Below are 21,714 nucleotides of genomic sequence, written 5' to 3'. Positions count from 1 at the left end.
GCAGTGACATATACTAGTCACCTAACCCCTTTCAGTTTGCCGACTGTAGTGCTACCTGTTGGTCATCAAATAAACTAGTTATTTATATATATTTCTTGCAACTGAATCGTAGCGTTTAATAATGCGAGTTTGGAAATTTCCCAGGCCACATGTTTCAACACTGAACGGCGGGCAAGTACTACGGAGTTTGTTGATTGTAGCGCTACCTGTTGGGCAAAAAAAAAAAATTTTTTTTTGCACCACAATTTTACGATTTTCAGTCATAAGAACTGCGAAACTGCCACAGGCCGCACGCTTCAACATTTTGTAGCTTGTACCGTTGGTACTGTTCGCAAGTTAGATAGCAAATTAGCACTGTTCGGAGAGGAATTCTCTTTCAGTAAGCCTGCGAAGTTGAAATAATCGTCCGCGTACCTCTCGTTGTTCGCCTCGATGGAGGTCGGGCTTCGAACTGCTCGAATGCATCAGCCACCAAGCTCAAATTTTATGAGGTAACTAACACAGATTCCTTAAGCCGATAATTGCACAAAACACTTATCTACAGGTTACCAGTCTGGACACTGAAAAGGTAATCATAACATAATAGTTACTTATATTGCACTAATTATTTAAAAAGAAAATTGTGCAGCTAGAAAAAAAAAACACCCTATAATTAAATTTACAACTCTGCAACTATGAAATGAAAGTAGATATCACAACATTGTGAACTCCGTCCCTGATTATGCCCAAAGCTAACAAAATTATGTTTTAAAGAAATCTTCATTTATTCTACGAGTGCCATCATCATCAATAGCTAGAATTTGACATACTCTGTTGAATCAACAAACTTCGTTGAAACACGTTCTACAGTAGCATATTAAGGGCATTTTTAAATTGAACCCGTTATTTGGCATGAAAAATACGGGTTGTTTGTGAGCAAGAACCTACCTATTTAAGAGTGCTCCGCAATGGTTGTTGCTGTGGTGACCAGCCTTTCCACCTACCTTTAGCTCTCTGGCCAGTCTCCAGCGGTGAAGAAAACAGGAGACCACAGGTTTCACTATGAATATTATTTAATATACTCCTTGTATTTATGCCTGCATAATGAAATACTGTACAATAGACTGCTACAGATTATTTACAATCCACACACACAAGAGCGCTATGCTTCATCATCAGAGGAGTCATCGAAGTACGCATCAGAAACCAAGGAGATTGTCCTTTCTGAAGACGGTGATTGGGGCGAAGATGGTGCCTTGTCTTCTTCTTCTGCACGTTTCCTGACGAGGTCCTTTTGCAGTGGCATTGACGTCCCGCAATCAAGCTCCAACTTCGTGGAATTGTGGCCTTGCGCTGTGAAAGACTGTTTTGTAGAGCTAGAGTTCGGTGCTTGCGATGCAAACAGCGGCCGGATGGCTATTTCTGTTCTTTTCAGCTTCTGCCTTTCGTCAGAGGCTGCAAAAGGTGTGAAGACACTCGAAGTGAATTTCAAGTTCTGTACCAAAACTTGTACTCATATAAGAATGGAAACTCTTTGTGAAAAGAAATTAGAATGCCAAGTTTCCAACTATGCAAATTCACAACAAAACATTTGGGCAGAAATCATCTCAGGATAATTCTTGACGTTAATGCAATTAACAATGAAGCAATGTAGTAACACACCATATTGCCACGGCCGAAACGCATAAGGTGTGCACTGCAGCCATGCCTTTTACGCTATTCTGTTTCACACTTTTCGTGCTTCATCAATGGTCAGAGCGATGCTCCGCATGCATCATCAACTGGATCAGCTGGCCATGAACGGTGGATGACAAGAGTGGCAAAGACTAGAGTGGAAGGCATTGCTACAAGATCGCGGCCTGTCTCTCGACCATTGTCATGCTGTCACTACAGATAGACAAAAGCACAGTCAATGCACGCACTGAATTCTCATCGGCGACTATGAAATTGACTAGCCTCAGCTAATTCGGTTTCAAGGAAGCACTGGTGACATGGCCAATGAACATTCTGGTGATGAATTGAACATTGATGAATTGAACAGAGTTGTGCCCATACACAAGAAAGGTGATCGGGCTTTATTGCAAAATTACCGTCCAATATCGCTTACATCATCATGCTGTAAGCTAATCGAACACATTATTGCCAATCAGATAAATGAATTTTTAGCCGAACACTCAGTCCTCTCTAATTACCAACATGGGTTTAGAAAAGGCTACTCAACAACTACACAATTAGTTACAGTAATACATTCACTTGCTTCGTGCCTGGATAAGAACGGTCAGATCGATGCAATATTTCTAGATTTCAGCAAAGCTTTCGATAGAGTTCCACATGACAAACTAATAGTAAAGCTCAGACGCATTAAACTACCGGAAATTTTAGTTATATGGATAACGCACTATTTAACCAATCGCTATCAATTTGTAGCCATTAATGAGCGGCAATCAGGCTATCTTCCGGTTGGCTCCGGGGTCCCCCAAGGGAGTGTGCTGGGACCATTACTGTTTGTACTGTATATAAATGATATAACCACTGTAATTGATCCTAACGTGCAAATCAGATTGTTTGCTGATGATTGTGTGCTTTTTCAAGAAATAACCTCATCTACCGATCAGAACCATCTTAATACCGCTCTTTCTAACATTTTTGAATGGTGTGAAACATGGGATATGAAACTTAATACTGATAAAACCGTCTTTCTTCGCTTCTCTCGGCAAAAAGCTCCGCTCTCTTTTGCGTACACGCTAGGCACGGCACCGTTGCGGGAAGAGACTAAATATAAGTACTTAGGCGTTACACTTACTAATACTTTATCTTGGAATTTACATATAGATAACATTTGCTCTTCTGCGTTCCGTAAATTATATTTTTTAAGACATAAGCTTAAAAACTCACCCCCGAGTGTAAAATTACTTGCATACAATTCAATAATTAGACCTAAACTTGAATATGCATGCGTTGTTTGGGACCCGTTTACTAAACACAATATTTCCCGCCTCGAAAAGGTACAGAGGAAGGCTGTACGGTTTATTTACTCGAAATTTTCCCCGTATGACTCACCCTCTGAAATAATGCAGGCTAATGGAATTCAATGTCTCGAACAAAGAAGGAAAGCGTTACGTTTACAATTTCTTTTCTTGCTGTGGAATCGGCACCTAGCAATCAATCCATCACCCTATCTATCATCTTCTACATCAAGGCATACTCGCCACCGTCATCCTACTTCACTGACACCCTGTTTTGCACGAACAGATTTATTCAAGTTTTCATTTTTTCCTCGCACTGTAACTGATTGGAATGATTCTAACGAAAAAAAGAAAGCCGGCAGATCCAACACCCTGTGGGAATCGATGTTATGCGAAGCAGTGTGCGGGAAGTCGACCAAGTTAACGAAACAACCACGAGAGCACCAAGGCGTAGGCAGCTGTCTTCATGTCATGACCTATCATTTATATTCATCATACACTCTTGTCATACTATGCCAATTTTGGTACATACCAAGTTAACGAAACGACCATGATAGCACCACGACGTAGGCGGCTGTTTCATGACCTACATGACACACTTGTCATGACCTATCATTTATGTTCGTCATACACTCTTGTCATACTATGCCAATTTTGGTACATACCAAGTTAATGAAACGACCATGAGAGCACCAAGACGTAGGTGGATGGACGGACGGACGACGGACGGACGGACGGATAGATGGATAGATACGGTCAAACTCGCAAATGTTTGCCACGTAATGCTTCGCATTTTAAATGTTGCTATTTCTGCTCGACTCAGTGGAAAAATTGACATACGGTCATGCAGACGTAGTCCGAATTTCGCACGGTGCGCTGCAAAGGTGCTTGAAATTTCAGTTGTCTTTATACATTATGTCTATAGGGTGTCGCAGAGCTGTCCGAATAATCAAGCACGTTCAAATTATGGTTGATGGCTATATATGTGACGCAGATTCGATTCCACCGGGCACTGGACACCTTTTTTTATCTCATTGAATAAGAGCACATACCTACCCCGGTGACCCAAGTTGGAGTCAAGCAGGTTCACTGAAGAGCAGCACATACCAAATATCGCATTACCAGTGACCGAAGTTGGCCCGACGATTGGTTTCGAACTTGTATCCCCCAGCACAACAACCTGATGCTCTACCCATTAGACCATGGAGACCCAGTGCACGAAGTTGTTGTAAAAGAGGTCAGGACCTCGGACCGATTTGAATGAAACATTTTTCACTTGAGAGAGAGAAGGATAAATTTTAGCGACTGTAGGACACCGAATTTTCGATGCTGAGCCTGGAATTCTTTTATAAATATTGCTGAAAATTGCTAAGTTAGAAAAAAGAAATAGAAGCACATACAAATCCATAATACTGCACCAGAAACAAATATCGCAGTTCTGTGAGCAGCATACGTTAGAGCATCTAAAGCGGACAAATCTGATATATGAATTTACAGCTTACATGAATTTGTTACTATTACAGGGGTTGTGCAAAACTACTGAAGAATTGGTGCTATATTTTAAAGGGGTGTGTAATATATCAATTTTGGCTGCTTTAGATGCGTTATTGCATGCAGTTTATAGAACTGTGATAACTTGATAGGTAGTTATAGAGTTGTACACTTGATAGTTTCGTGTTCTTTTTTTTTTAATTAGCAATTTTCAGCAAATTTAATTTAAAAATCGACTGCCTAAATAAAGCCACTTCCTACCATCACTAGAGTTTGACTGTCTCTTTTAAATGCAACAAACTTCATCAAAATCGGTGCAGTGGTTACCGAGAAAAACTTGTAGCTATGATTACTTTGTTGCTATGGCAATCCCATGTCAAACATTAACGTACAAAAGCCCAGTGAGGCTTAGAGAGCTGACATTGCAGTTAATATTAAGAGAACAGATAACTAGTAGTCTGTTAGAGAGGGCTAAGTTACCCAACAGCAAATGTGCAAGCTTTGTGCAAGACACAAAGGCCCATTTCCGCCACAGTAAACCTTGCCGAATGTCAAAAGGATGCTTTGCGCATGTGACCCCTACATGCACGAAGACAACTAAAACTGAAGAAGCCTGAATGCCAAATGTGGTTTCTGGTGAAATGAATGCTTTTCGGAATTTTCTTCTCAGGCCGTACGAAAGCATTTTGTGCAGGCACAAACTGCTCGTGGATGGAAATCTACCACTTTGTGCACTGACCTGTAATTTTACTGGTACAAGGCAAGAAAAAAAAAATGAAGATAGTGCTTCTAACATTACGGACGAGAGAAGGGAAAAGGCTCAGATTGGAGCCTTGACAAAAGGCCTTGTTTTGGTCAAGATCTTGGCAAAGAACAATAAAAGTTCTGCCGTCCAAATGTACGCATCAGATATGAAATGCACTCTTGTTCTCTTAAACTACCTACAAGTAATGGTGGTGTTTTCTTGAGGTTCTGTATGACAAACATCCATTCTTGCTAAATTTTAGCGTTGAAGCATAAGCATTTCCCATCTAAAATGTCGCGTGGAGGCTGCCTCTATCTACACTATCCGAACTAATTCCAACACAATAAAATAATTACATTGCAGTTGTTCTTCTAGCGCTCAATGGTAAGCACAGAAACAGCTAAGAATCAAAGAGGTCGCCATACTTTGCGTGGGCATCAATGTGAGCAGCTTGGCAATGCGGCTGTCCTCCGGCGTCTCCGGCATGAGATTTATGTGCAGCGACGACTTCTTCAGGAGTGCTCTGTCCTTCTCGGCTTGGACGTGCAGGTCTTTTTTCTTGTTCTGTTGCAAATGCGTCAAGAAAGATAAGATAGAAAGCCATCAGCAAAGTGGTTGTACTTGAAACACTTTCAGCACCAAAAATAGCAAAAATTTAATTTATAGTTTTATATGCCGTAACCACAATCTGACTATGAGGCACATCGTAGTGGGGCACTCCGAATTGATTCTGACCACTTGGGGCACTTAACGTGTATGCAATGAACGAGCATTTTTGTATTTCGCGCTCATTGGAATGTGACCACTGCAGCTGGAGGCGAATCCGCAGCCTCGTGAGCTTAGCAGCAAAAAGCCATCAAGGCCACCGAGGCACATTTAAGCCACTGAGGCGGCTTGGCCACAAGTATTTCCAGAAGTGATAGAACAGTCACTCGACCTTTCGGCTCAGGTCTTGGCCCTGGCAAAAGGCTGACTTGACACAAAATGTTCAACATACCGTACATCTATATAAGTATGGTCTCAATTAACTGAAACAATCAATAAGTATAGCAGAGCTGGTTTTATGCACATAAATGAGGCATTTGAGATAAAAATGACCAAATCACCGTATTTCTTGTGCGTGTAACCCGCAGCAAAAATTTAGCAGTAAACTCAGGGAGCGAATTAGTAGTATGTGCAAACTTCCCCGGCTTCACGTCAGTGCCAAATGTGCTGCCGTGAAGCCACACGTCAAGGCAAAGATCTCTGCCATTTAAAGTTTAATTATCTGCTGGGAACCCCACCCCAGCATATTGAAGCTCCCTTTGCCTTTTTCATGGTTGCTCTTCTTTTTAGACCACCATTTCGCGTTTTCACTGTGTTAGTAGTTGGCAAATAGTGCAAGCGGTGCCGGCGACCCAGAACTCGGATCACAAGAGCTGCGCTCGATGGCAGTCATTTACAGCCTAGCAAAAGGTTATCAGCGTCGCCGAAGGGGTGGAGAATAGAGCCACTGACCGAAGATATGACGTGAAAGAGTCGTGCAGGATTCGAGCGATATTTTGTGCACTTATTTCTGTGGGTTATAGGCACATATTTCTTTTCTTTTTGGGTCGTCTTTATTGAGGGTGCAAGTTACATGCAGAAAAACATGGCAGTTTCTTTAGTCTTAGAATGGCTTTCTCCGTGCGTGTATTGTGGTGAAAGGCCACTTTTATCATTTCAACTTGCAAGAGGCATTGCGCATTCAACGCACTGCAAGACAGCGAGAATAGAAAATGGCAACAAGCCCATGTCAGCCATGTCTTTTTGTCCACATTCTTTAAATTTAAAACTGCCCCCAAAAGTGACCACAATTTAACTTCTCCCTCAAAATGCAACAAATTCAATTGAAATCAGTTAAGCAGTGACTAAAAGTAAGAGGATTTCTGTGGAATTTTAATGACTCATCAATTAACAGACTAAACCGAATACAGTGCAAGGGCTATAGCATACGCTTAGTGGAGGGCTATGGTCTAATTTTGAACACCTGATCATTTTTACAGCGTTTGAAAATCTTGGTATACATGAGTATTTTTGTGTTTCCATACGGAAAGGGTTAAAGCCTGACGAATGTAGGAAGTACATTTTTATATTTAGGCTAATAATTTCTGTAGAGAATTCCTGAAAATTAAAAAGAAAAGTCATGTATGAAGTTGATAACTCTGCGACTCAGCAATTAAAAAAAAGGAAAAAAAAAAAGATATCGCAATTCTGTAAACTGCATCTATTTAAACATCTCATGTAGATGAAACTGATGTATAATAAACCACTCCAGATAAACGCCCGATTTGTGAGTAAACCTTTGCAAAATCCGATAAACAATGTTTCTTCAAAAGCACAAAGCTCAAATTCAGCACGTCATACCACCCACAGACTCATGGCTTCACGGAGCGACCCAACCAGACCATCACCGACATGGTTTCGAAGTAGGTTGTGGCCAACCACCATGACTAGGATCTTCATTTAGCATATGTAACGTTCGCGTTGTAGTGGGCGTTGATGCCCGCAGATTGTGATAATTTTTATTTGTGTGCGCATACCAATTCATAAGCTGGTGGCGCACGGCACATACGCTGCCAACATGCCTCACATTATCACCGGCGCGCCGCGGGAGATACGCAGCCAACACGCCCCTTTGTGTTATCGTTTTCGCATGTTTTTCTTGGCAAATAAACTAGTTTTTGTACCAAACTTCAAGGAGTGTAGTCGTCTTCTTTTCGCTCCTGCTTGGGGCGAGTACGCTACAGCGTATAATTCATCACGTCAAGACACTGCCGGCTATTCAGCATTTTATCTCCTATACGGCCAAGAACCCGTGTTGCCCTTGGACACCTTGCAGCCCTCGCTCGCTAGTTCTGCCAATGAATACGCCTGCGACGGGATTGCACGCGCCGACCACGTGCGGCAGATAGCCCGCACCCGTCTATAGGCCTCACAGGAGTATCAGAGACTCCTTTATGGTTGCCACCATTGCGACGTGCACTTTCCTCCGGGCTCTCTCGTGCTTCTCTGGTCACCCATCCACCGTGTGGGCCTTTCCAGAAAGCTGCTGTCGCGTTACACTGGTCCATACTTTGTGGTGCGACACGTGACAGATGTCATGTATGAAATCATCCCTGCCAACCCCTCAGCGTCGTCAGCAGAAAGTGACATCGCTCATGTATTGAGACTAAAGACCTATCACACACCTTTCACCACGGATGTGTAACTTAAAAGCACCAGGACGGTGTTTCTACTGCCGGGGGTGATGATACGGAACAGCCGCCACAGTGTGGCTGCACTGAAGAGGAGGAAGACGACGTGTTCCCAACTGCTATAGGTTCGCTATCTTGGCCACCATTGGCCTACATGTAAATACATTGTAAATAGCCTTGTGCATCAGCCACACACAACATTTTTGGTGGAGGCACGGGGTTCTAGCACGTGAGAGAAGTTTTTCGTCAGATAAGTTTACCGCATAGGCCAACGCGACGTGATGGCAACCACAGCAAGACGAGCGATTCTGGAGGGAAGTTCACCTCCCGGTGTCGGCAGTCATAAAGAGATTTTTGATTGACCTGCGAAGCCGATAAGCGATCACGGGCAACCTGGCGGGCATTGTCAGCACGAGCAAGAGCATCACGAGCATAGGCAGTGGATGTGTCTGCGTGAGGATGGAGTTTGGTGCCCATGGGCAATGGTGGATCGTAGCCAAACAGTAGATAGGTAAGTAGCCAGCTGTGGCCAAGTCTCGGTGCTCGTTGTGAAGCACAAACATGCATAGGAAAGGTCAGGGTGTGGAGATCTCAGACTGTCTATACAGTAAAACCTCGTTAATTCGGATTTCACGGTACCGATAAAAATGTCCAAAATGTCGAATCATCGAGGGTATCAAGAAAACAATAAACGAATGCTTACTACGATCAATGCGCTTATTTACTGAATGAATCATCAAATTATGTTTCTATTTTGCACAAACGCAATGCGGAAGCTGCAATTCTCGTCATCTCATGACTGATGAGCGCTCGCAGAGGTGAAGGCCTCGCGACTTCCTTCACAGCGCGGCCGCGGCCCGTGTCTTCATCTGAGACACGCTTTTCATTACTGCGTGCACATCCCGATTATTTTTTTTTGCCAATGGCGCCGGGTCGCTGCCCGTCGCAATGTCGACAGGTGCTCTTCATCCTCGTCAGCTCCTGTACAAGGCGGCTGCCTGAGCGGGCGGCATTACTTTTACCATTTCACTTCGAAGTAAACTGCCGGTTCCTGCACTGCCGACCGGGCAATTATTTGTAGGGTAAAAAAGTGTGATTCTCCGGACTACTGCAGACGGCTCGGAGATGATTTCACGTCGTTCCCGCGATGATGTTGAATGTCTGCCCAGTTTGTTCTTACAATCATTACGCTTCCGCGGGAAGTGCCGCGGACAGCGGCTGCTTCAGTGGAGAGCATAGGAAAGATGGGTGAGTGAGCTACTAGAAAAGCTCTAGAACACTGTACCCGTACGATTTCCACTGAGGGCTATGGCGATGCAAACTCCGTCGCTTCGTTTCGGGTGACACTAACGCAGTTATGGCTCGTTTGTGTCGCACATTTGCCGTGCTCTGCGCTCGCCGAGCTCCGAATAAACCGATGTGTGGCCAAATACGTCCGAATTAACGAGTTTCGCTGCATTAAATAATGCGTACGCCTGCTGGGACCAAAAGATGTGTCCATATTAACCGATTTTCCGAATTAAACAGGGTCAAATTAATGAGGTTTTACTGTAATAAGCCGCAAAGGTAAGTCACGGCGCTGTTTGGCAACAAAGTCTGTAATGGCCAGAAGGAAGGTGTCAGGCTCATCTTCCAGTGGATCAGGGGGGTCGACCGGGTCGGCAGAAAATTTGTGTTCTTGCAAGCGTAGTGCCCAATGGCCAAGGCGACCAGTGGAGCACTTGAGCGAGGAAAGCCAGCAAAGCGCATGGCGGTCTGTAATAACTGAGAAGTGCCTGCCATACAGGTACGGTCGGAATTTAACGATGGCCCAGACGAGAGCTAAGCCCTCACATTCTGAGATGGAGTAATTTTGCTCCGACGGCAACAGAAGACGGCTTGTGTAGGCGACCATGCGGTGTAGGCCGCACTGATGTTGTACGAGGACGGCGTTTACACCGTGGCCACTGGCATCGGTACGAACGTCCGTGGTGGCTGACAGGTTGAAATGTGCTAGAACAAGTTTGTCGGGTTCTAGCACCAACTTCACACAAGCTATAAACTAATACATCATATTTTTCTACTTCAGATGATTTAATAGATGTAGTTTAAAAAGCTGCAATTGCATCTGCTTTTGTTGCAGAGTTACATATTTGTAATCATTGTGCTCAAATCTTTCATGAAACCTGCCAATCTTGGGGAAAATTTGAGGCAACAGATGAAAATTCTGATTTCTGCAGCCAGTTGAATTTAGCTTTATCTTCTGAATGCAACATATTTAATTCAAATCAGTTAAGTGGTTATCTAATGAGAACATCTACACATTTCAAATGAAGTTGAATAAGGAAATCAGAGATGCCCTTGTGGTAAAGCCACTACAATACAAAGCAGGCGGTGACCTACAGTGTACGTTGACGTCAAAAGTTTACAGGGCATGAACTTTTTTAAGAAAGCCTAAATTCAGCAAAGTTCAAGCATAAAGCCTGGAACTGCAAATTGCTGCTTCCTGTAGAAGTATGTGCCACCAGAAAATTACTCAACTGTTCTATAAGCTGCACTACGAAACTGTGCGTAAACTTGGCTTTTATGCGGAAGTTGGGTCCCGTAAACTTTTGACGCCCACTGTACGCAGATGCCTTGACATCGTGTGCAAAGTGTCCACTTGCAGGTGCAAGTGCTGGCTGCCCATCGCAAGTTATTTTGAGTTAACCAGAACAATACGTACCTCGTATGTGATTTGCACTGCTTCTGGACACCCCAGTGTGTTTGAATTAGCGGAAGTCGACGGCAGTTGAATTCGATAATTAGTTGGCTATGCGTTGGCTATTAAGTTGTCTAATAGACGAGAATTATTCTCTTCAGACAGCATTAAAGACAGCAGAAAGTACTTTCATACCCGAAATGACTTTCGCAGTAACTGGTTGGCTGTGTAGTCATCTCGCCAACGATCCTGCAGATGTTCTAGCCTCGCCAGGGCAGGTGTTGCAACTTTAACCTTGGCCTTGTCATCAACATCATGCTCAAGCTTGAACATGGCATCAGTGGCCATTTTCTTGCCAATCTCCTTGTCTGAGAAAAAAAAAAAAGAACCAATGAGCGGGTACCACTACAGAGTACAATCAATTTCAACCTGACAGTTACGAAGGATATGCTACAGGATACAAGAGCAATAGTATTTATGTAATTAATTATTTATTCCTACAACTTTGATAACCTTGTTTGAAGCTGTAAGCAGATGATGGGGTTACAGGAATGGCCTTCATGAAAGGAATGGCCTTCATGACAAATTAAATAAATGCGAGATTAAGTTTTCTGCAAAACTTACGATCAATGTTTTAGGCACAAGATATAGTGACATGCAGGAGACAACAGTTCTGTCTCACGCAACAGCACAGACAGCTAGGTGCCGGTGAGTGATAAAGTGCTGCGAAAAGTTGAGCATGCAATGCTAAGGTAGTAGGCCACACAAATTTTTTCATTAAATTGGAAGCCAGGATTTAGGTAAAGAACTTTTTTACTGAATGAGCATGTCTTACTTAGCTTATTTAACTATTTAAAGTGCAGAAAATGGTTTATATAATTTTTGGCAGGTAATTTTTGACATAAAATGTAGTAAAAGTGATAGTAGCGCCAACAGTGATAAGTAACTAATGAATTGCTGAATTGAGTAAAGCTTTGGCATTTAAGTAGCTAAGTGGGGGACCCGTGCAATGAACAAGGATAAATGCAATGAGATAAACGTTAAAGAAGTAATGTCCGAAAAACTAAGCAATGTGAAAGAAATTGCAAATTTGGAGCAACTTTATTTGCAAAATGAGCTGTACATGCAAAAATATTGCACCAATTTCTTTTGTTCTAGTTCGTTGCACCTATCTCTATGTGAGAAATGAGCGAGCAAAATTTCATATCAAAATGTTCATTAGAAAAAAGTTATCAAAGTTTGCGCAACATGAGGTGGAGCAAAATCTTGTTTTGAGGAAAATGTAAACAAATCTTTAAACCATGTGAAAGATGTCAAAACTCTAAAGAGGCCTAAAATACACCAGCTTCATAGCTGGATCCCCATGGGATGCACTAGAGTCTCTTTTTGTTCGTGTGGCTGCTCGGCGACAACATAAAAACATTTTAAGTAATATTTATATAAAAGAAATTAAGTACTGATTTTCGGTTTGGCAATACGAGGGTATGGGTTGGAAAAGTCGCTGTAACTCCCAAATTAATGATGATGGGGAGATAATTTTTGGCAACATGTTGCTGAATGTTTGGGCATACATTCAAAGTAAAAAACAAACAAAAAATTTGTGAGAAAAAAAGAAAATAGATTTTTTGATGTGGCCTACCACCATAACAACCAAATAGAAATAAACATTGTGTTGAAAGGTCATATGAAGTGTGCTTGGCATGACGAAATAGCATAGCATTGTAACGCCGTCGCCGCGCGCCGTATGCTTTCTTTCGCGCGCGAGACGCAGTCGTCGGCTCCCCTCGCACGCTTTCACTCGCACATACAGCATACGTCGCCGCGCGCCGTATGCTGCATGTGCGAGTGAAAGCGTGCGAGGGGAGCCGGCCGACGACCGCGTCTCGCGCGCGAAAGAAAAGCAGGGAGGAAACGCGCCTCCTTCCGTTGCGCTCGAGGCACCGGCGAGGGAGCGAGGGGGGGGGGGGGGGGGGGTAGCGGGCAGCGTTGTGCTCTGGCATCATACTGCGCGGCGGCGCGCGCGCGGTCCCGCGGGCCGTATCTTGAAAGCGATCTGCGTGGGGGCAGATTCTATGCAGTGTAGGTGCGTCGGCGGCTCGTGGCTTTGTGCGTGCTGCGTGTTCTCGGCGCTCAGTTTGGGTTGAAGCGATAGACAACAGCACGAAGGTCACTTCGCTCGCTTCTGCAGCGGCGCTTAACTGCGCGTGTCCGCGCTCATCGAGTGTGATGTGTTCATGTTTGCCTGTGGGCGCTGACACCATGTTTGTTAATTAGTTAATAACCGAATGTTTACAAGTTTATACAGACGATAAATACTATTCTTACTTTGTATAGCATAGCAAGTGTCCTGAAATGAAAAAAAGTTGTCAACCACCTAACTGTAGCATGAAGCTAAAGACATACATTACCACAGAGCTCCTGTGGTGCCACGAAGCCCAAACAATCTCCTTTGCCATATCAGCCTGATTTGCGATATTCAGTGTCTCTACCCACTTTGTGTTGTTGAATAACTTGGCCTCACTTGGTGATCTGCTAGCCACCTGGTTAGCTCAGAGAGTAGCGCGAACACATCTAAAAAAGCATTGGTTGCAGATTCGATGCCAAGATTAGGACGGCAAATGCCCTGAAAAGGCAGTGGTAGTGGGTTCGATGCCCCAACCAGGACAAGTTTTTCTTAAACTGCAAAGCTTTCTGTCTAAGAAATCTGTTTGGGTTTCCTTTGTAGCTTTGCGATACTCTCGGACAGATGTCAATTTTACTCTTTCATTAAACTTCCTACATGTTGTGAATTTCTACATAACTGATTTGCCATAAGAAGTCACTCTCCAATCCCGCACTGTTACTGGAATTACGATGTGAAGCCTCCAGAGTTCAATATATTCAGTACAAGCTTTCTTTCACAGCCAACACAAAAGTTGTTTTCTTGAGCTAGTACTCCAACCATTATTATCCAACGTGATGGGGGGAGGGGGGAATTGCCAATGCATGTGGTACAACACGCAATAATAATAATAATAATAATAATAATAATAATAATAATAATAATAATAATAATAATAACTGCAGAAACTCCCCATTGCGGAATTGTCATTCTCTACTCTACTCATACTCTACCCTTGAAAACAAGGCTGCCATATTCTAAGAGATAAGCAACTGAAAAGAATATGGCACACAATATGATGATGTCCCCAGTAAACTTCTCTGTACCACCAATCATGTGTTTGGTAAATAAAAGAAATGTTGATGTAGTGCTTTTTTTTCTTCTTGCATAACTTGCCCGCCTACGCGCTCCCCTGCGTTCCAACGTGTCCTCGTCAGAAGCTTCTCCCTGTTGTTGCAGACGCAATTCTCTGGTTGCTTGCGCAAGCTCTCACTCGCATTCTAACTACACCTTGATAAGGCCAAATCAAAACACGCCAAGCATCTCGACGAGCTCACTTGCCCGCGGTATATTCATAAGGATGTTCTATGCTGCTTGTCGATGTGTGCTTCCGTCGCATAATGGTTTCAATATCGGGCTTCTGTACTAGAAGTCGTGTATTCAAACCGTGCCATCATACAGTTTTATTGTTGTTTATTTATTACTTTTAAAACAGTACTTTGTTTAAAATGATGAGTTTACATCATTTTAACAATTTTAAACATCATCGCTGGCTGAACCAACCGGCCTTGCAGCTCTGACAGACACTAGTGCCAGACTTCCCTCTAGTAATTATTGTATGAAACTCTATGGTTTCGGCTTTGGGCACATGTGTGTCGCCACCTGGTGGCTTTCTGACAAAATATCACGTCGGAGGTTCGTGCGCCACAAGTTGGTGGCAATAAGTGTACAAAAGTTTGTGTCTACGCGGAAATTCACCTATTCAAGCCTAGATGGCGCTACAGAATTTTTTTTTTGGGGGGGGGGGGGGGACATGAAACGGAACGACGAATGGAAAGGAGCAGGAAATGACCCCAGGCACCTAGCCAAAGAATGTTACGCATGAATAATAAAATGCACAGTGGGTTGCTGAAAAACACCATAGTGGAGGGCCGCACATTATTTTAACCACCTGGAGTTCTTTAATGTGCACCTAAATCGATGTACACGACAATAATACCACGACAATACTAATAGGTCACCAGAGAAAAACTTCAGTGCCCCCATTAGCAAGAGTAGCTGTGTGCCCACCCCCACTTTTTTTTTAATGGCTTGTCTTTCTAACTCACTGCTATAAGTCACAGCGATTACCTTGTTGCCATGGTAACTTTATGTGGAGCGTGAAGGCAGGTAGGAAAACACGTACCGCTTTTAATTTCGCACTGGCCACTTCAAATCACCCTGCTTCCTTGGCAGATCCCTTTTCTTGCTTTGCTTTCGAGGCATGGATTCAACCAGAGGCCATTCTAAAGCACATCGTGTTCCGTTGGCCACATGCAACAGCTTAGGTGTAACCAAGCGTGGAGCATTTCGTTTCTTTCTCACAGATGTGGATTTGCAAAACCCGAATGCTCACTTAAGGATTCAGGTAAAACTGCTTCAATATTACGAGTGGGATTTGCCATAACAATGATAGAAAATAAGAAAGCTCACCATCTGGCGCAACTTGCTCATTTTCACTGGGGTCCCATCGCCTCTCTTGACGTCTTGCTCCTGATATGATTTCGTAGTCCATATTCTAAACAGCAACAGAGGAAGTGAAAGACATCATGCTTCAGTTTGTGCAATTGAAACTAATGAAATAAAGAACAAATCCATGATCACTACACTAGAAAAAGAATGAAAGTTTTCTGATTATGGACCAAATTTCCAATGCTAGAGCTGCCTCGTGAGCTTGGCGCCGACTCACCTTTCAGGCATGAAGGAACATATTCAAATACTACATAGTTAGTAAAGCCCTGAATACAGCAAGACAGACAAATGGGCTGGTTGGATGACGTTCATCTTAAGAACTTTTTCAAGGGCAACGAAAAGACGAGACAAGAAACAACAGCACGTAAGCACCTTGTCCTGTCATTACTTGTATCTTTTTTTTTTATAAGTTCCTAAGAAAAAGCTTTAAATGTTTTTACAGCAAAGCTTTATATGGCTAGTTTCCAGCAGATCGATGTTCGTAGACCAAAAATCCCGAAGATAGTGCAATACCGGGCTGACCCGTGGCGGAGGTGAAGCAGGCTTCAAGCACTCCGCCAACTTGCAAAAAGAAGTTTAATATCTTGGGTTCAAATACAACCCGTACCATATATTAAGCTGATAAGAACAGGTACAGTAGAACCCTGTTGTTACGTTCCCGGGTGCTGCGTTTTCCCGGCTGTTACGTCGTTTTCGGCCGGTCCCGGCACAGCTCCCATAGAACCCATTGGTAACCCCGCTGTTACGTCGCAACTGTGGGACCGTTCCCGCATCATACATTGCGAACTGCCACACCGCGCCGGCCCGAGCGGCCATTTTGACTTTTCATGTTGCTTGGCTTGGTTGCTTGACGATGGCATTGGCCGCCCAAAGTGCTGGGGGTGACATTTATTACGTATTTTCGGTTTCCGCCAGCAAAAGTATGGCCTTTGATATCCGCTTTTGCTATCTAAAGATGATGTCTATGACGCGTTGCGGCCCTAAAATTGGTTTTGGCTCATAGATGTTCCGTATAAAGTCTAAGGGCGATAACGCCGTCGCCGCGCGCCGTATGCTTTCTTTCGTGCGCGAGACGCAGTCGTCGGCTCCCCTCGCACGCTTTCACTCGCACATACAGCAAACGTCGCCGCGCGCCGTATGCTGTATGTGTGAGTGAAAGCGTGCGAGGGAAGCCGCGCGGCCGTGTGCTGAATTTGCGAGTGAAAGCGTGCGAGGGGAGCCGACGACCGCGTCTCACGCGCGAAAGAAAGGCAGGGAGGAAGCGCGCCTCCTTCCGTTGCGCTCGAGGCACCAGCGAGGGAGCGAGGGGGGGGGGGGGGGTAGCGGGCAGCGTTGTGCTCTGGCATCATACTGCGCGGCGGCGCGCGGTCCCGCAGGCCGTTTCTTGAAAGCGATCTGCGTGGGGGCAGATTCTACGCAGTGTAGGTGCGTCTGCGGCTCGTGGCTTTGTGCGTGCTGCGTGTTCTCGGCGCTCAGTTTGGGTTGAAGCGATAGACAACAGCACGAAGTTCACTTCGCTCGCTTCTGCAGCAGCGCTTAACTGCGCGTGTCCGCTCTCATCGAGTGTGATGTGTTCATGTTTGCCTGTGGGCGCTGACACCATGTTTGTTAATTAGTTAATAACCGAATGTTTACAAGTTTATACAGACTATAAAACTACTATTCTTACTTTGTATAGCTCATCGCAATCGATACTTCGGCTGTCGGGCGAAACTACTTTTTGTCGCACGTAAGAACTAAAATAATATTGTGTGCAGTTCAACACTACTCCCATTTCTCAATTTTTCCTGTTTCCTGGCTCTTGCGTTTCCCGGCTCTTACGTTTTTTTTTTTTACGGTCCTGTGAAAAACGTAACAGCGGGGTTCTACTATACTATACTCTGACCTGCGTCGGCCATGTCTACGTTCGCACCATACACGTGTGCGCCATCCCACGTATTCAAACTAGTGCCTACCAATCTGAGTGTCTTCTGTCTCCTGACGTCATGCTCTAAGTAGGCTCCTTTCCTAAGTTCTGCTCTGACTGTGAAATGGGTAGGCCGCGTGTTGTACCGTCTGAAGAAGAACAGCCTGCCTACCAAGAACGACGGTGTGAACAGAAAAGGGAATGGGCGCGGCGGCGGCAATGGAATGAGACCAGACTATGAGTGGGTCGTGGACGTCAAGTGTAAGTGTGGTGCCCGCCAGGACCGCGAGGCAAAGAGAAATGCGAACCGTCAATGTGGCCCCGATCCCACAAACTCGGAACGTTTCACCGCAGCAATGGTCAATCACCACATACACAGCTTCGCTGGTCATCCACCTTCACAGAGTGGAATGACACTGAATTTTTTTTATTCCAGAGCAGGTGATGCTTTTTAAGGCAACATCTGAACCGTGTGTGAAAACCAGCATTTCTAGCCTAATCCAAGTTTTTCACATACAGTCAGGCTTGTTTATATTGAACTTGCAAGACAGTGCCTGCAATTTCAATATAGCTTGCAATATGATATTAAAGTTTTATAAAATTTGCCCCCGAAACACGACTGAGCGAGGCTTCCTCCTTTTTTTCTTTTTGTAGTTTTTGAAATAAACTTACTTTACCAAGAGAGATGCTGGCTAGCTGTTCGGTTAACTTTCTGAGATGCACACAGGCCCCTGGGGCGAAAGGCATTCCTGTTTTATTTTGAGATGTTGCTGACACGACAAGGCATGGCCGCGATGTACTTGCATTTTTTGTACAATTTTTGAAAGAGAAATAAATTTTTCAGCTCATATATGCACATTGTGCAGAGCACGGTTCAAGGAAAACTTCTTTTATCCTCAAGACAGGTGTGGTAGCAGTCTGTTTACATAGGGAAAGCCAACTGATGGAGCCATTAGACAGTGTGGATGTGGATGCAATTTTAGGTCGATGTAGCCGTCTATTTTGCTATGCATTCTCACTGCAGCTTAAGAAAGTTCAGAAAATGCTGCAGATACAAATTAATTTGTTTTCATTGGGTTCAACATAACCTGGTTTTTACTGTAAGATGATCTAACATATCTAGATGTGTTATAGCAGGATGTCAATACTGTTTAACTTCACCTAAGCACCATTAATTTCATGCAAGAAATGCTGCTATGATACAACCACCAACTCATATTTAGCTTCAACAGGATTGACTAAAACACTCACATGGGCGAGGAAATGATTTTGATCTTTCTCTGTGTATTCTAGCCTACTTACTAGCTAAGTTAAAGCTTACCCTTTGAATAAATCCAGAGTTCTTCCCTGAAGAAAGTTCACAAAAGATACTAAATATTTTCACTTAGTTTATTGCATATACTAGTGTTCTCATTAAATAACATAACTAAAATGGTATCTATGGTATCTTTCTCGTAGCCAATGGAAACAATGAGTAAGACATCAGCAGAGTTTTTTCAAAAAACATATAAGCCTGCATTAACATACTCTAAACTCAAGGCAGCAAACAAATTGTAAGCTATACAATAACATGCACGACTGCCAAAGCTAGCAGCCATGGGTGAAATGAGCTGACATGCATGACATGCTACCACAGTCATGCAAAGTGTGTCATGAATGAGTAGGGCTCATCCTTGGAAACATCGGTACAAACTGGCAGGACGTGTACAGCTTCAGCTTTAAGTTTAATAGAAAAACGAAAGCAAGGTTAAAAAAATATATATCATGGTGAATTTAAATCTAACAATAGTTATTGTGACTTACCTGTGGATCGGTCTTGATTTCAAAGTGGTTGTCACACAGGTGACACTTCATACGGAACTTGTATATGGGCGTCGAGTAGTACATGCCCACCTTGGACTTCTCCGCGTTGTAGCGCACGCCCGTGCCGATGTGGTTGCCACAGCCATCGCACCATATGTTGTACGGCATCTCGAACCTAAGCAGACAATAATTAATCTTACTACTCATGACTGTCGAGGAAAATGGGGTGTCATAGCCTCGTTGAAGCAGTTTTATTGAGTTGCACCGGTCAAAAGCAGTCATACGTGAATGGACTGGTTTCACATGAATGATTGGTGGTCACTGATGAGGCTTAACGAACCAAAGCAAGACTGAGGCTATGAAAGAGGTTGACCACCTGGGACTGTTTAATGTGCACCAAAAGTGCGGTACACAGGCATTTAGCATTCCCAGCTCATCAAAATATGGTCACTGTAGCCCTGGAATCGAACAAGCAACCTCGTGATGGGTGGCAGTATGATATAACTACAGAGTCCACGCGACGGGTCTTGACAAGAATGTTTTTCACTAACGAACGCTAAAAGAAAGATTTGTTTGTGACATTCAAATTCCCACATCTGGGAAGTACTATACGACATGGCCTTCGAGGTAATTGGTGAGCCACGAACAATCTTGGTCAGTCAGTTTCGCACATGGCAAATAAACGACATACTCGTCTGAACTTAACTTCCCCTTTTTTTAACTATGGCAACAGGACGATCACGTCTTGATCAACCAGATATATGTCCAAACACTGCCACATCAAGTTTTCGAGATATGAATTCTCAGCAGAGCAACCTGGAGATTTTCTAAGCCGTGTTTGCTAAACTGTCTCTCAAAGGGAGAATCACAGGGTAGTCACATTTGAGATATCAAAAGAAACATGTTATGCCAGTTATGTTTGTGTGTGGGTCTTAGTGTGGAATCTGATGATAGAATGAAGGAGTGTACGCACCTGATGACTAGAATTCCCAAGTGCAACTTGCGGGCTCTGTCTCGCAACGGGTGGGAGTTGCGAAACTTGTTGATGGAGCCGTGGCCAGGAGTCCATTCCGGCGGGTAGTACTTGTTCACTGCCTTCCTTTCCGCCTAGAGAAGAAGAATCAAGGAACAAGTTATGAAAAAGTGTGCCGCAGTCATTGTTTGGATTGCTGTGACCAAATACAGTCAACTCTCATTAATTCGACCCTTGCGGGGCAGCGCGATTTGGTCGAATTATCGGAATGGTCAAATGAACAAATGAGGCACAATTAACGAATTCAAGTATTTTTATCGCTCTAAGTAATCTGTGATGTCTTTCTGCTTCATACTCTTGAAGCACGACTCAACTCGCATGCGGCTACGAGCACCGACATATTTAAATGCTGCCTCAGCGTTGATCAAAAACAAGGATAGTAGTTCTGAAAGTACCGAAAAGTAAAGTAATATTGCTTCACGCCTAGGGAGGCACTAGCACCGTGTGCTGAATGTCTTTTGTGTTTTCTCATATGAGGTGACGCTGGCGGGCGTCGAATTAACCGAAGCGGCATGCTTTCACCTTCGAACTAAGGGAGTTTTTCTTCCATAGCAATGTATGGTTTTTCTATTGGACTTTTCAAAGCGTTCGAATTAAGCGAAAAGCCGAATAAACTGAGGTCGAATTAAAGAGAGTTGACTGTAGATTCAACATGTTATTAGAAGACAACATCGACAACCGCAAAGCTTTCTAAACAGGTAGCCGGGCAAGCAGCAGTCAGGCAAGCGTTGAATTCTGTCAGCTGTTGCCGCGCAGAAATATATTGATACAGAAGAGGGTGTTCCAGAGAGGGAGGCACACACACTAGTCGATCTGGCACCATCTCAGCATTGGAATAATTAGACAAGACCATGATAATTTCTTACTATTGATAGTGGAGAGGGTGTTCCAGACAGGGAGGCACACACACACACTAGTCGAGCTGTCACCGTCTCAGCATCAAAATAATCAGAAGACAACGATCATTTCTTACTGCTCAAGTTCGTAAACAACCAACACAAACGAAAGCTGTCTACCTACCATTTCGGGAGGTCAGGGACCGATACCGCTGGCTCTCAAGAACACGGGATGGCTGTCAAAGTAGTCTTGAAGCTCTGCTGCACGACACGCTGGTTTTGCTAGTTGTAATACCTACATACAAGAATCATCGAAACCAAAAAACGCATCACAGCGCTCAAAAACGAGACAATCCCGTCATAACATACTTGGATTGGCTAGGCTTAGGATTGAAGTAATAAATGGATAATTGAATGGATGCATGAAGGAATAAATGGAATGTTTGAC

General features: G+C 43.8%; 1 protein-coding gene and 1 pseudogene across 1 annotated transcript; both read right to left on the bottom strand.

Moving 5' to 3' along the window:
* Positions 1 to 1,034: 1,034 nt before the first annotated feature.
* LOC119433840 (coiled-coil domain-containing protein 130 homolog) lies at positions 1,035 to 21,646 on the bottom strand. Its single transcript, XM_037701106.2, has 7 exons — positions 21,451 to 21,646; positions 20,371 to 20,504; positions 19,398 to 19,572; positions 15,650 to 15,734; positions 11,272 to 11,444; positions 5,607 to 5,745; positions 1,035 to 1,434 (listed from the first exon to the last, which is right to left on the bottom strand). Exons 1-7 carry the CDS (start codon positions 21,451 to 21,453, stop codon positions 1,142 to 1,144), a joined length of 1,002 nt encoding a protein of 333 aa, XP_037557034.1. The 5' UTR covers positions 21,454 to 21,646; the 3' UTR covers positions 1,035 to 1,141.
* On the bottom strand, positions 16,165 to 16,342 carry LOC119434193 (U2 spliceosomal RNA; annotated as a pseudogene).
* Positions 21,647 to 21,714: the final 68 nt, after the last annotated feature.

The sequence above is a fragment of the Dermacentor silvarum genome, chromosome 11, assembly GCF_013339745.2.
Source record: "Dermacentor silvarum isolate Dsil-2018 chromosome 11, BIME_Dsil_1.4, whole genome shotgun sequence".
Taxonomy (NCBI): domain Eukaryota; kingdom Metazoa; phylum Arthropoda; class Arachnida; order Ixodida; family Ixodidae; genus Dermacentor; species Dermacentor silvarum.
Note: the sequence above shows the minus strand (reverse complement) of the source record. Positions and strands in the feature narration are given on the sequence as shown.

Excerpts from the sequence above, each read along its gene's own strand:
- LOC119433840 (XM_037701106.2), bottom strand. Across the intron at positions 15,735-19,397 it reads AAATCAAGACCGATCCACAG|AATATGGACTACGAAATCAT; the intron begins GTAAGTCACAAT and ends GTTGCTGTTTAG. Across the intron at positions 5,746-11,271 it reads TACTGCGAAAGTCATTTCGG|AACAAGAAAAAAGACCTGCA; the intron begins GTATGAAAGTAC and ends CATTTGCAACAG.